The sequence below is a fragment of the Rhinolophus sinicus genome, linkage group LG01 (assembly GCF_036562045.2).
Source record: "Rhinolophus sinicus isolate RSC01 linkage group LG01, ASM3656204v1, whole genome shotgun sequence".
Classification (NCBI taxonomy): Eukaryota; Metazoa; Chordata; class Mammalia; order Chiroptera; family Rhinolophidae; genus Rhinolophus; species Rhinolophus sinicus.
Window position 1 is genome coordinate 165,454,307 of NC_133751.1, and position 14,158 is coordinate 165,468,464.

Genomic DNA, 14,158 nt, shown 5'->3' on the forward strand with positions numbered 1-14,158 from the left:
GAGATACAGGGGAAATGGAAGGGTGTTAGACAAGAAAGAAAAGGTCAATAGAAAAATTAATCAGGAATAAGAAAGTTTAAAAATTAAGTAACATTAAACCAGTTTGATTTCATGTCACAGAAAGGCAGTATGATGTAACAAAGAGAACATGTGCTTTGAATAGCAGGTTAGCCACTCACTAGCTGTCTGTGAACTTTGGAAAGCTATTTAATGTCATTCATCTATATAAAATGAACATAATTATAAGCTTTTTATGAAAAGTACATGATACAAATGCCTAGCATAATAAGTACTCAATACAAGGAAGTCATTATTATTATATTATTATTATTCATATTACTATTCTCATTCCTCTATAGCCAAAACCATTGCATCGATTCTTACATTTTTCAGTACTCCCTGGGCTCGGTGGGAACTCTGATGCTACTGAGTTTCTTAGACTTGGAATAGGTTAAGGAATGAATGTCAGTATATGCTCTCATTATATACAATGTAAAGAAAGACAAAGAAGAGGATTCCCCTTCCAAAGAGAGAAATTTTCCGAGTATCATTTTCTAATCTTATAATTGAGAATTGAATTATAGAAATAGAAAATTAGAAAAATTAGAAATAGAAAAATTAGAAATAGAAAATTAGGATGACTCATCCTGGAATCAGAATGAGTGTAAGAGAAAATTAATACAATTGCCTCACACGTGAGTAAAGATTAGGTTGGTTCAAAAGTAATTGAGGTTTAAAAGGTTAAAAAAAAATTGTAAAAACTGCAATTACTTTTGCATCAACCTAATAGTTGATATATTACAAACTGCTAGAAAAGAATAATGAATTTCCTGGACTTTTACAGATGGTAAAAGTCCATCTGGACATATTGTGGATTATTTCTGGAAGTTTTTACAGTAGATACAGAATATAATTCAAAACTTTAAGGAAAAAAAAAATAAAAACTACCTTATGCCAGACAACACACTAGGCAACAGACTATTTATTGTAGAACCGCACAAATATAGTTGGTACTTTCATAGGGCTTAGTCAGCAGTGAAGAGGGACAATGAATAAGAAACAATATACAATTACAAACAGTGGTAAGTATTATAAGGTAAACCACTGGTTGGGGTAGAGAAAGTGATGAACAGTATAGAGTGATCTGGGAAGGCTTCTGGAAAGACAAAAAAGCCAGGCAGAGTAAAGAGTTGAGAAAATCATTTCTGATGGAAATCCTTAGCAGGAATAAGGGCCCCAAGTTAGGAAAGAGTTAGGGATGTTCATGAAATTGAAATGAGACTGGTGTAGACGTTCAGTCACGGATGAAGGTAGCATTAGATGAGTCTAGAGTTAAAAGGGGGCCTAATCCTGCAAAACCGTGATACAGAAACTGCCTTTAATACCAAGTGGAAAGGAAACCATCAAATGATTTTAAGCTTAACGGTGACAAGAACTAATTTATATTTTAAAACAGTACTGTAGAATGACTTGTTTGGAGAGGGCAAGTGAGGAAGAGGGTAGCCCAGCTGGAAAGCGACTGTCATACTTCTGACGGCAGATAACAAAGGTTTAGATTGGAGTTGCAGGAGTGGAAATGAGAGAGTGAGTAGAGACAAGACGCATTTGGCTAATAAGCGAATTGCCAGGGCTGGCTGAGGTAGCGAATCTTGTGGGGGATGCTTGAGAGAAGACTCAGGGAGACTTTCTTACTTTCAAGATTGAAGATGATTATTTTTGAAAACTCAAGATAAACATTGTCCACTATTGTTATCCACTTACTAATGGGGATTCAAGGAAAATAGAAAAGATTTCATTTACATGTGTTTGTAGCACATTGATTTCTCCAAGACTGCTTACTAATTTAATTACCTAAAGTACATTTTGCTATTTCTTTAGGCAATTAAATAAAATATTTTGGGTAGCACATGGAAAAAAATGAAAATTTAGCAAGTCAATATATTTAACAGAATTCTTCTTAATCTTCTACTGAGTGGAAATGGAAATTTAGTTGGTTTACTTCCATATTTTCATTTCTTTTCAGTTTGCCAAGTTCTGCCATATTTTCTTAAATAAGAAAAAAAATTTACATTCCTTCAGTAAATCAAACATACTTCACTACTATTTAGATACTTTCAATTTGATGTTATGAAAAATCAACAAGTATCAAACACTTGCATAAGTTATTTTTAAAAATAGGAATATGGTTATAGAAATTCTCTCCAGTCCTGCCTCCCTGTTTCAGATTTCTAGTTCCATCTGGCAGAGTTGGGACCAGTTTATGTACTGAGGGGTCGGGGGCGGGGGTCACCTCACCAAACTAATCAAATTGCTTGTTACAAGGATACTTTTATCAAAGCCCATTAGATATGATTAAGAAATGCTCAACATAATTTGAGTAATCATTGAGTGGTTGTAATTTTGGGTAATACAGGCACAAACCAAGATCCTAGAAGCTTTATGTGCGGTGGTTATAATACATCTATAATACTTCTTGCAATGCATTCTCATTTGCATTTTTAGGAACCCAAGTGTGCTACCCATTCTTCCTTTAGCAGAGGAAAATTAAAGTTTATAGTGTACATTAGAGATAATGACTAGAGATGTCAGAAGATAAAAAATGATGTGGGCTCCGTTAAATTTAATTTTAAGTATATTGAAAAAATTCTGTTCCTCAATTTTATTAGCTTCAAACACGTTAAAATAATCTTTTCATATATAATTTAATATAATATCTTTTTTTTCAATCTGAGGGATTTCTAATACCTAGTTTTCAACATTATCAAATGTAACATTTTTGTTTCAAGTCTTTTTGTAGTTTTAGTTCTAGAACATCTTGTTTTGTAGACAGAAAAATAAGCCGTGTTCTTAAGGACTAAAATTGAGTCATAGTAACACGTATTTCACATTATAAACTGGTGATTTGATTCAGTGGTCCTAGGGGCCATCACATATCCCTTGCTCCAGTGACAGAACTGTTAAAAAAATGCTTCAAAAATGGACATGAGAGACCCTTCCTCTCATAATGGGAAAAGAAGGGCCTCTTCTCTGTACCACAGAGAAAGGGCTGCTTGATTTTGAGATGTAGTGGAGAATTCATTTTACGAGATGTTACATTTTAGTCAGGTAAAATTAGTTGTGTGATACTTGAATGTGTTATAATTATTTTTAGACAGTTATTCACAAAATTTCATTTGAGCTAAATGATCATTCGAAAATCCAACGCCTTTGCTTTTGGTCTTTAGGTCAATTTAAAATAATTTAATAATAGCTCTTACTTCCAGGACAAGAAATCGGTAAGTTCATCATAAAGTCCTAAATCTGTTCATTCTTATGATTGTACTTTTCCTCAACAAGTAAAATATAGAATTCGTACAACTTTGAGATAGTAAGTATATGTTCTGTCTTACAAATTTTACGTCTTGAGATACCAGCAATTCCACTTACCTCTCCACAAAAATTCCAGCTTGAACAGCATGCACAATGCTCCGAAATTTTGGTTTTTCCTCAGATTTCTTTTTCATCATCCCCATTTTCCGTGTAAAGGTAGAAGCCAACCAGTCCCGGACTTCCAATGGGACTGAATCCGACTGAATGTCACTGAGCTCATCATCGGTGTCCAGCAGTCTTCTACAAAAATTTATACCAATTAAACTTTGGGAAAAAAATGAAGAAAACTAATAACAAAATGGGCATTGCAATAGGATTTAAAATATAGAAAATCACTCTTTGATCATCCCTCAATATGACTATCGAAAACAAGAAAAATGATTGGGTTAACATTTAGAAACCTCTGAATTTCTCAAATTGATCATCTGAAGGTAAGGACTAATTGGCTTTGAGCATTTGCAGATTCACAAACATTTAAGTACAACATTACCAGTCTGGTGAGATCAATTGTTAATATCATGAATATACTATTCTAATAATGAATAAAAAAGTAAGATAAGTGACAAGAGTTCACAAACAGATGCCTGCTATTCAAGGAAGCAACTGGAATGGAAAGACAAAAGGGGGATTGAAGCCATCAAAGTTGTCTTATTTAATAATCTATGTATATATTGTACAGATATTACATGCTATTTGAACAAGGCCTTGGAGTTTACAAAACTCATTCACATGTGCTATTTCATTTGACTGTTATCTCTAAATTTTAGGAAAATAATAAGTACTCTAAAAAATATTCATTCTGATATCAACATCACGGGTTAAGTGTAAAAAAAAAATAAAGATAAAAACATATGGATTAATCTGAAAACTCATTTTAGGAGAATGAACCAGTGTAAGTGAAAGAGAAACACCTCCAGTTAGGGACAAATGCTGTCCTGAGGGTGGAGATCAGTTTAGAACTTCTGGCTGAGAAAATCAACAGAGTGAGTGAAAAAGTGACCAAGAACTGAAACCACTGCACTGCCACTTTCCTGTGTCACTCCAGCCAGATACATAACGAGCAATAATAGGTGCTTATTAGGCTGGTCAGCTCCAGTGACCCACAACTTCCTAAAGGGCTAAACTGGCAAGATAGTGTGAAAGGCTACCCACAAAATACAAAATCAGCTTGATAGAACAATTGGAGCTCCAGGAAGAAAGAACACAGGCCAGCTCTGCCTGTCCTCTGACTCGGTTATTTCCTTATCAATATACCAATTTAATAACTGAGAGCTATTTGGGGCACACTTTAAATTTGAGTTTGGCTTCCACTCACTTTGGTAAATCTCTTTGCAGAATGAGGCCTAAAGATTATAAGCCACTGGAAGGAAGGTAGCCAGAGATGACAGCATGTGCTAAAGCCTCCAGAACAAGTCACCATACCGTTTTGAAAGGGCAGGGACCAAGGAAAGGGCATAAAAAAGAAGGAAGCCCACCCAAAGCACCCAATACTATAAAAAAGAGGCTCAAAAGATATCACCTCTTCTATACGCTGTTATTTTTCTATAAACTCTCAGAGGACCATCATTTGCCAATATTTATCTCTCATGGTATTAAATAATCATGAACGCATTTATGACATACTTTATGAAAAAATACACATAGCTTAAGTGCTGCAGTTACAAAACGACATGTATACATATGAAGATAAAAAAGACTTACATAGTTGGAAGTTAATGTTGATTAATACTTACACTATATCATTTTTAACTTTCTGTTGGGTCTTACATTTGGATGTTTTTGATTTATCTTTAGTACACTGACATTGAAATTTAAAGCAATTTTTTTTTCTCTTTTTGTTCATTTTAAATTAGATTCTTCAGGCAATTACAGCAAGACACTACACCATATGGTCTGAAAATTTCAGGGCTTATGCCATTTCTATTATTATCAATTATGCCTTTTTGTGATTTCTCATGTCGTGATCAAACACAACCACAGAGCAAGATTGGTGGAATGTGAACCATTGTAGTGTAATACTGCAATGTCACCATGCTCCAAGAATTCTAACTGCTGTCTTGTTTTTATCAACTCCTCTAAGTAGAATGACAGACACATAGTCATGGTCACCAGTTGCTCCACTGATGGTGATGACTTTATGGCTATATGTCCTAAACTCGTAAATGGCTCAAGACAGATAACCCAACATGAGAAAATCAGCATACGGAAACGAGAGTACACATAGAGATGTGATACTCAGGAGTCTGGCCATCCTAAACCAGGAGGCATGATGTCATTTACTGAGAAGGAGATATAATCTCAGGAAGAAAGAGTGATGCAGATTAATTAATAGATATAGGAGTAAAGGACAACTATGTAAAGAGAAAAGCATGGAATATACTATTGTATAATTTAAAAAGCAAATCTTGAAAAAGGAACAAATACCTCTGCAATGGCTAATTTTATATGCTAACATGGCTCAGTTATAGTGCCCACGTACTCGGTCAAAGGGCGGTCTAGTTGCTGTGAAGGTGTATTTGAGATGTGACTAACATTTAAATCAGTGGGCTTTGAGTAAAACAGATTACCCTCCATATTGTGAGTGGGCCTCATCCAATTAATTGAAGGCCTAAAAGATAAAATGGAGGTCCCTCCTAGAGGAAGAAATTCTGCCTCCAGGCTGCCTTCAGAATCAAGATTGCAATGTTTACTCCTGCCAGAATTTCCAGCCAGTGTCAACCTGCCATGAAGATTCCACCTTGCTATCCCCCACAATCACATGAGCCAACTCTTTAAAATCTCTCTTGCTCTCTGTCTCTTTTCATTGCCTTTAGGTCTTTAGGTTAATATATATAATATAATGGCTAAGGAGATTATGTGTGTGTGTGTGTGTGTGTGTGTGTATACTGAGTACTACAATTTTAATAGTTTTTTTCTTTCTTGAAAGTGTATACATTTTTTTGGCACACTCTATATCTAGAATAGTAATCTCGGGCTTTTGTTAGACAGAAAATTATCATAAACAATTTTCCTATACATTTATCTGAGATGTAAAAATATCTGAATACTTACATAAGATTATGTCACATGTGAAACATGTAAGACTACAGTCTGCCTTCATTTTATTTTTCAAATAAATTTGTGCAAGTCACTTGATAAAATGGGACCTGAAATACTATAATGAATTTTGCTTTCAAAACATCCAATAGCTTTATTGTTTTCCATCCTAGTGTTAGATGGCAGAATGAGCATAATTATTTACTCTGCAGTGCTCCAAAAAAAATGAAGAAACTAACTATATATATATATATATATATATATATATATATATATATATATATATATATATATATATAAACATTGATATTTATCTTGGGAATTCTTAAAATGCACTATACAGAAAAGAATAAGGAGTATATGTGTAAAGTGTATTTTCTGTTGATCTCTGAAAAAGGCTTCCACTAGTGTTTGATGTAACTTGTTTTTTAGTCCCAATGGAGTCAATAAATCATACAACGAGGGTTCCTATATGAGCTATGTGTTGATGGGGCCTGGCAAGCTGTGAAAACTGACCCTGCATCCAATCAGTATTCAACTGATCCTTGGGAGCTATTTATATTCCAAATTTTCTCTTGAAATCAGATGACACAATTCCCAAAGGGCTTATATTTTGAACTAGAAAGTTTGTAGGGGAAGGGAATAAAGGAGGAGGCGGTCACGGAAGGAGAGGTCATGGGATTTTGACTCTTACAATTATATCAGTGAAAATGTTTCTTTTCACAGTGGACTCTTGGAAAATTATTATACCCGTGTACCCACATAGTTATTTCCAGGGAATAGGGGCCCACATTTACACCTATTAAGTATTAAAATTCAAGAGCTGGATGAAACTAGAAGAAATTGGCTTCTCTAGTTTGCAATTTTCTTGTTCCTGTTTTGCTATTATTATAAAGGACATTTATAACTGTCCTTTGTAAAGGACATTTCGACAAGCAACTACTCATTTAATTCTGCCCCAAACATTTGCTGGGCCAAGGGCAGGAGCATATTTCTCCCAAATACCATATAATGAAATATCTTAAAGTTACAAGTTAATAAATTGTTAAATATGTTCTATCCTCCTACCTTTTAATAAGTTTCATAAAAGCCTGACAGGTTGAGTTTGAATGAAAAATTTTCATCTCTTATGTGACAAGGCTGGGTCATCTGGCTGTGGGCATCTACTTGACCTTCTGCTCAGGTTCTCACTGCACAGGCAGGTGGACACTGTAGCCTCCCAGTACAATCTGCATCCACCTGCCCAGCATTGAAAGCAGGTGCTTCTTGGCCACTCTTTAGGGGTGGATGGGTACACACTCCAACTGTGTCCTGGGTCCCCTCAGGAGGAAAGACCTAAGAATGAGGCCCATAAAGACTTAGGAGACAGACTAGGAGAACTTGGAGCAGAGAACTTTGGGGTGTCAGTGCCAAGATGGTAGAGGGCACACTGGGTAGGGCAGAGAATTCCAGTGTCCAACTACCTGGAATACGAAGAGGGGCATGGGTTTCCAGGTTCTTCTTGGCCTTGGAGAACCTATCACCCCAAGGGGAGGGGCACACCCAAAGAGGGACATTGTTGAGCACCCTGAAATGGGGGTTAGTGTCCAGAGAAGCAGTTACAATGACTCTCAGCTAAGGGTAGTACTGAACTCGTATGTGATAAACATCTTTCCTGTGAGCCTTTCCAGGATGTTTGGGTCATTAAGAAAGGTCATTCTTTCTGCAGTATGGGTATTCTTTGGGGGTAAGTGGTTCTCTCACAGGCAAGCTCATTAATATTATTTCTCTGATTAACACATAGCTATGCTCTGAGCTGCCCTCTCTCCAGCCAAAAAAGAAGGATAACGGTAAAGCTTCACTCAGACTTTAGAACTATCTGAGGATGTAGATGATAATGTCAGCTAGCTTTATTGCTTACTTACTATGAACCAGGCCAGGAGTCAAGCTTTCCCTCATTTAATCCTCACAATGTCACCATGAGGAAGACACAATTATTATCACTATCCCTATTTTACTGATGCATAAATTGAGGCACAGATACCTTAAGTGATTCGCTCAAAGTCACACAACCAGGAGGACCCATGTCACTTTTTCAGCTCAAGTCTTTTGAATTTCATAGTCTGTATTTTAAACTGTGGAGCTATCCTTCACCTAAAATGCATGTTTTCCTTACGAAGTACCCAGACTACCTTCATGTTCAGACAATAAAAACATCAGTAATCATTATTCTCTATCCCATCTCTACCTTGAAATTCAGGGTTCAAAATAATTGATCTTAAAAAAATCTTAAAAGGAGTTTGGCCCACCAGAGCATTTTCGGTGGGAGGAAGCCTAAGTTTATTTCTCAAGACTGGTATGTTGAATTATTTTCTCATAGAGAAATATATCTAGATGGTAGAATTTCAGGGTACTTTGAAGTACAGTAAATTAAATGTCAGGACAGGAAAAGGTAATACATTTGAATTGACATATTGACTTGTCAGTAACTTACTTCCTCAGTGCTAAATAAATTTGAGTTAATTTTTCCTAGCTAACTGCCAAGGACACTTATTTCTTATTTATTCCCTGTTTTGTTCTAAAAGGGACTTAAAAGAGCAGGCTCACAAATTGATCTCAACATGGTTTTTTTTTGGTTTGTTTTGTGTTTTGTTTTTGGCAGTTTTCTTTCCTTTTTGTGTCTATCTGGTAGCTTTGTTTAACATTTCCTTTGTGTTTTTTTTTCAGTTTTTCTTTTTCTTTCTTTCTTTCTTTTTTTTAAACTGTGAGAAGATGACCGTTACATCTGAGTGACTATGAAGACTAAATATTTGGGTAGACAAGTAAGTTATGCAGACCTTAGCTCAATTCTCAAGAGGCAAATCTCAGCTTGAATGAGGTCAGCTAAGGAGTGTGTTAAAGTTAGAAGTGGCTTTCTCCAAGTTAAGGGCTAAGGAGGGCTCTGTACCTCTGTACCCACAGCAGGAAGCAGAAGCCCAGGCAGAGGAGGGCCCGTCTCTCAGGACCTGCAGGAAGGCCTGGGGGAAATGTTGGTGGAGGGCTCTGAGAAGGAATCAAGTTGCTTGGAAACTTAGGATCACATTGTATTTTTGGATTCAGTTGGGAGATGGAAATTGAGGGAATGGGTGAAGCAGAAAACTGCCCTAGGCCTTGCTGATGACTCTTGACTTTCCACCAGGAAGTCCTCATGGCTCAAAAATATCTTTGAAAATATTTCATTAGGCACAAAGCCTGACATTCCACTAATTACTATTTATTATTATTATTATTATTATTATTATTATTATTAAGCATCCTCTGTGATTAGGAGAACTGCCTCTGGGGTCAGACTCTTGGCTTCATCTCCTATTAGCTGTGTGGTCTTGGAAAATGTATTTCATCTGCCTGAGTCTCAGTTTCTTTCTCAATAAAACTAGAGATGATGATGATGATAATAATAATAATAATATCCTTAATGGTGGATTTGTGACGATGAAATGGGTAAATGCACACAAAGCACTTAGAACAGCATCTGTCACGAAGCAACCCTCTGCAAATTCCCAGCTATTTACACATCTGCATGAGTTAGGCTAAGCAGATTTCCTATTTCTTTTTTTAAATTAAAGTTTATTGGGGTGACAATTGTTAGTAAAGTTACACAGGTTTCAGGTGTACAATTCTGTAAAACATCATCTACATCTCACACTGTGTGTTTACTACCTGGAATCAGTTCTCCTTCCATCACCATATATTTGAAGATTTCCTATTTCTGACATGTAGAAAAGAAGAGTGCCATGGGGATGCAAGTGTTTGAGATATCACGGGGAGAAGTTGGTCAAAGTGGACTTTGGGAAACCAAAGAACAACATAAGGATTTTATGGGTCATCCAAGCGCAGTGCAAGGAATCTCCAAAAATACTTTTTACCTACTCTAAAATTTTACAAGTAGAATAGGCAAATTCATAGAGAGAGAAAGAAGAATAGAGGTTACCAGAGGCTGAGGGGAGGTGAAGTGAGGAATTTCTATTTAATGGGTACAGAGTTTCTGTTTGGGATAATGAAAAAGTTCTGGTAATGGACAGTGGTGATGGTTGTACATTTTAAGTGTTCTTAATGCCACTGAACTGTACACTTAAAAATGGTTAAAATGGTAAATTTTGTGTTATGTATATTTTACCACAATACAAGAATATCTACCCACTATTGATCTTTTTCCTGCCCCTCTTTCCAGAGAATTATATGTTGCCTCCTCTAATCAGGGAAATGAGACATATAGAAGGGCATTCTATGCTCCATCTAACTGTGTATCCTTCCAAGGATTACTATTGTGTTTCCCTGAAAAGAAGACCATCTAGAAAGACCATCAGCTCTAATGCGTCTTTTGGAGCATAATTTAATGTAAGACCCGGTCTTATTTTGCTACAAGACCGGGTATAATATAATAATATAATATAATATAATATAATATAATATAATATAATATAATATAATATAATACCGGGTCTTATATTAATTTTCACTCCAAAAGATGCATTAGAGCTGATTGTCTGGCTAGGTCTTATTTTCCGGGAGACAGGGTAACAGTGCTGCAGTGGAGAAAAAGGGTGGGGCTGCAGCGCAGAGATGAAACCTAAGGACCTATGATTTCCCACACTTGGGAGTGATGACCACACCACAGACCCAAGGACAGGCCTGCCTCAACAGTGCCCAACAATAGTTGCTGTGAGGCATGGTTAATCTTCAATTCAGTATCCTTTGCTTACGGCCCCTATTCCATGATGAAATTTCCTGGTTGAGGGAGGCGTTTCAGCACAAGGTCATTTCATACGTATCTCGGGGCAGTTTTTTGGTCCACAAACTTTTGATGATAAGACCTTAAAATTCTAACAATTAAATCTGTAGCATTCTCTCTCTCTTTTTTGTAGCCTCATTTTGACATCCTCGAGTCCCATATTTCTCAAAGCGTGGTCCCTGAACCAGCAGAATTAGTAGTACCTGGGAATCTATTAGAACTGGAACTTCCAGAGCTCTACTCCAGACCTGTTGAATTAGACACTGCCTGGGTGGGACCCAGCGCTCTGTTTTAATAAGCTCTCCAGGTGATTCTGATGGACGTTAAAGTTTGATAACTGTTCTCATCCATTCATAGCTTGCCAGTTAATGGAAGATCTCTGCCAAAGAAGTGAGTGAAATCCTCTTCTATAATGTGAACTTAGCAGCACTGCTGATTTCCAAATACCCATTATTCCACTTTCAGAGATGGAGAGGATTGGTGAACTGTATGGGAAAGGACTGGCAGAAGTATCTTCCTTAAGCTATCTTAATTAATGAATCTTTGATACTGGTGCTACCAATGAGAATTATTTGCATGTTACTTGACAAAAATAGATGAGTCAAGTTCTCGACTTTTGAGATCTACTCTCTTAGTAACTTTCAAATATGTAATATAGTGTTATTAACTATAGTCACCAAGCTGTACAGAGAGTCAATTACTCAGGGGTGGAGAATGGATACGAAGTAGAACTGGGGTGTATTTGGAGGACAGAAGTGTGAGGGAAGACATGGAATATATTTATTTCTAAATCTATGCAGCCAAAATAGTAGCAGCAATCACAAGAGGAAGTTAACAATAGACAAATATAATAGCAAAAATAATTATCGATGTATAGAGAGTATTCTTCATAAATATTTGTTGAATAAATGTATAAAAACATAGACAGAGAGTTTCTGGTCTTAGAGGTTGTTAAAATAATCATGTATTTTCAGTGGTTAGGTGAGGAATAAAGTCATTTTTTGTTTGCTTTGATGTGTATTATATGAGGTCTGGCAATTAAGTCTGTGAACTCACCCTAGAAAAAGTGCTACATACCTCACTGTTGAATATCACTATGGTCACCTTTGAAGTACTCCCCTTGGGAAGCTATGCACTGATGCCAGTGCCTATACACCCTTCAAAGCAATTTTGGAATTCTTTTTCTGGAATGGCCATCAGAGCTGTCGACGTAGTACTCTTGCTGTCCTGAATGTCATCAAAATGTCTTCCTTTCAATATTTCCTTTATCTTTGGGTAAAGAAAGAAGTCATAGGGGGCCAAATCAGGTGAGTAGGGAGGGTGTTCCAATACAGATATTTGTTAACTGGCTAAAAACTCCCTCATAGACAGTGCCCTGTGAGCTGGTGCATTGTTGTGATGCAAGAGCCATGAATTGTTGGTGAAAAGTTCCGGTGGTCTAACTTTTTCACACAGCCTTTTCAGCACTTCCAAATAGTAAACTTGGTTAACTATTTGTCCAGTTGGTACAAATTCATAATGAATAATTCCTCTGATATCAAAAAGGGTTAGCAACATCGTTGCAACAAGTTCGCAAACTTAATTGCCGGACTTCGTATATATTAACATTTTCAGTCAGGTTCTGCTTCATGTGTGAAAAGACAACATGACACTTAAAAAATATATATTTTCTGTTACCCTTTGGGCCTTTGTCCAAACAGTCAGCTATGACTTCATTCATTCACTCATGTATGACACAAAAGAACCAAAGTAGGAAAAACTCCTGTTCCTAGATTTGAGCTTCAAAATCTAGGTCACATAAAAGGAGGAAAGGCCAGGCAAAGAATTTAACAGAAGAGTATGCAATGAGTCAGCAGAATTCCATCCTTATAGTCATCAAACGATGCTCTAAGTTAATCAAGAGGAATCAGTAAGGAAGACAGAAAGATCTTGAGAAGGGCCACGGAATCCTGCCTGATGTTCTCCAAACCAAGACAAACCCTGAGGTGGGAGAGGAGATAGCACACCCCATCATGTTACCAGGATCTTGGAGCAGAAACAAGCTGGCTGCCTCACCCCCCCACACCCACCCCCAGTTGGCAGCTACCACTCCTGGGTAGAAATATCCCAGAGCAGAACTGGCTGACTTGTGTCTAGACAGACAGCTTCAAAGGTAACGGTGATTCAGACCAGTTTTATGGAGATGGAGATGAGAGAAAAGAGATGGAGAGTAGACAGTGGCAAACTATATTTTAGAGGTAGGTTTGTTGATGGAATACAGTAAAGAATGAGGAAAACCTTTTTATTTAACGAGGAAACACTAACCTCTGACTTTCAGTACCAGACACTTGCCCAAGAACCACCTATGTTGCTTAGCTGTATCACAGGATCGATATGTTTTATGGCCTATCTTGAAAGCTAAATCAAACTATTACCTTGTTTTATGGGAAAAATAGATTGTGAATTCTAAGTAGATAACTTAGAAATCAAACATCTGTGTTAGGACTTATTAGGATAAGGTGACCCCCTGGAAGGATTAGAGATTAAGCACATGGCCTTTGGATGATGGCAGACCTATGTGGCTATAAGGATACTCTCAACAGCAAGTGACATCAAACTAAACCCAAAGTGGCTTAAATAATAGGAAAATGTATTATGTTTCTTCACCAGAAAGCGACAGGTAGATTGGCTCCAGTAGGGACTTTTAAAAATCAGCAGAGCCACAGTATCATCAAGGACTCAGGTTTCCTCCATCTTTCTATACAACCAACTTTTGTGTTAGGTTTAGCTCTATGCTTATAGTAAAATGGTTGCATCAGTTTCAAGCATCATACCCAGATCCAATACCAAGAGGCACAGGACTCCTTTTCTATGGAGTGGAAATCTTTCGCTGACACCCCCATCAGTCTCATTGGCTAAAATTGCATCACATGTCCATGTCCAAACTCTCTGGTTAGGGAATTGGGGACTAATTACTGGCTTAAATCAATTAGGGTTCACCCATCCTGAGCCTGGGGCTGGGGT

General features: G+C 36.9%; 1 protein-coding gene across 7 annotated transcripts in view; it reads right to left on the reverse strand.

Moving 5' to 3' along the window:
- The window catches only part of PDE1A (phosphodiesterase 1A), a 398,473-nt gene that overhangs the window by 63,884 nt on the left and 320,431 nt on the right, over positions 1–14,158 (reverse strand). For all 7 annotated transcript variants that reach the window (XM_074338956.1, XM_074338931.1, XM_074338941.1 and 4 more), the window contains one exon: positions 3,427–3,609. In XM_074338956.1, coding sequence (XP_074195057.1) covers positions 3,427–3,609 — 183 coding nt within the window. The remainder of the gene's footprint in view (positions 1–3,426; positions 3,610–14,158) is intronic.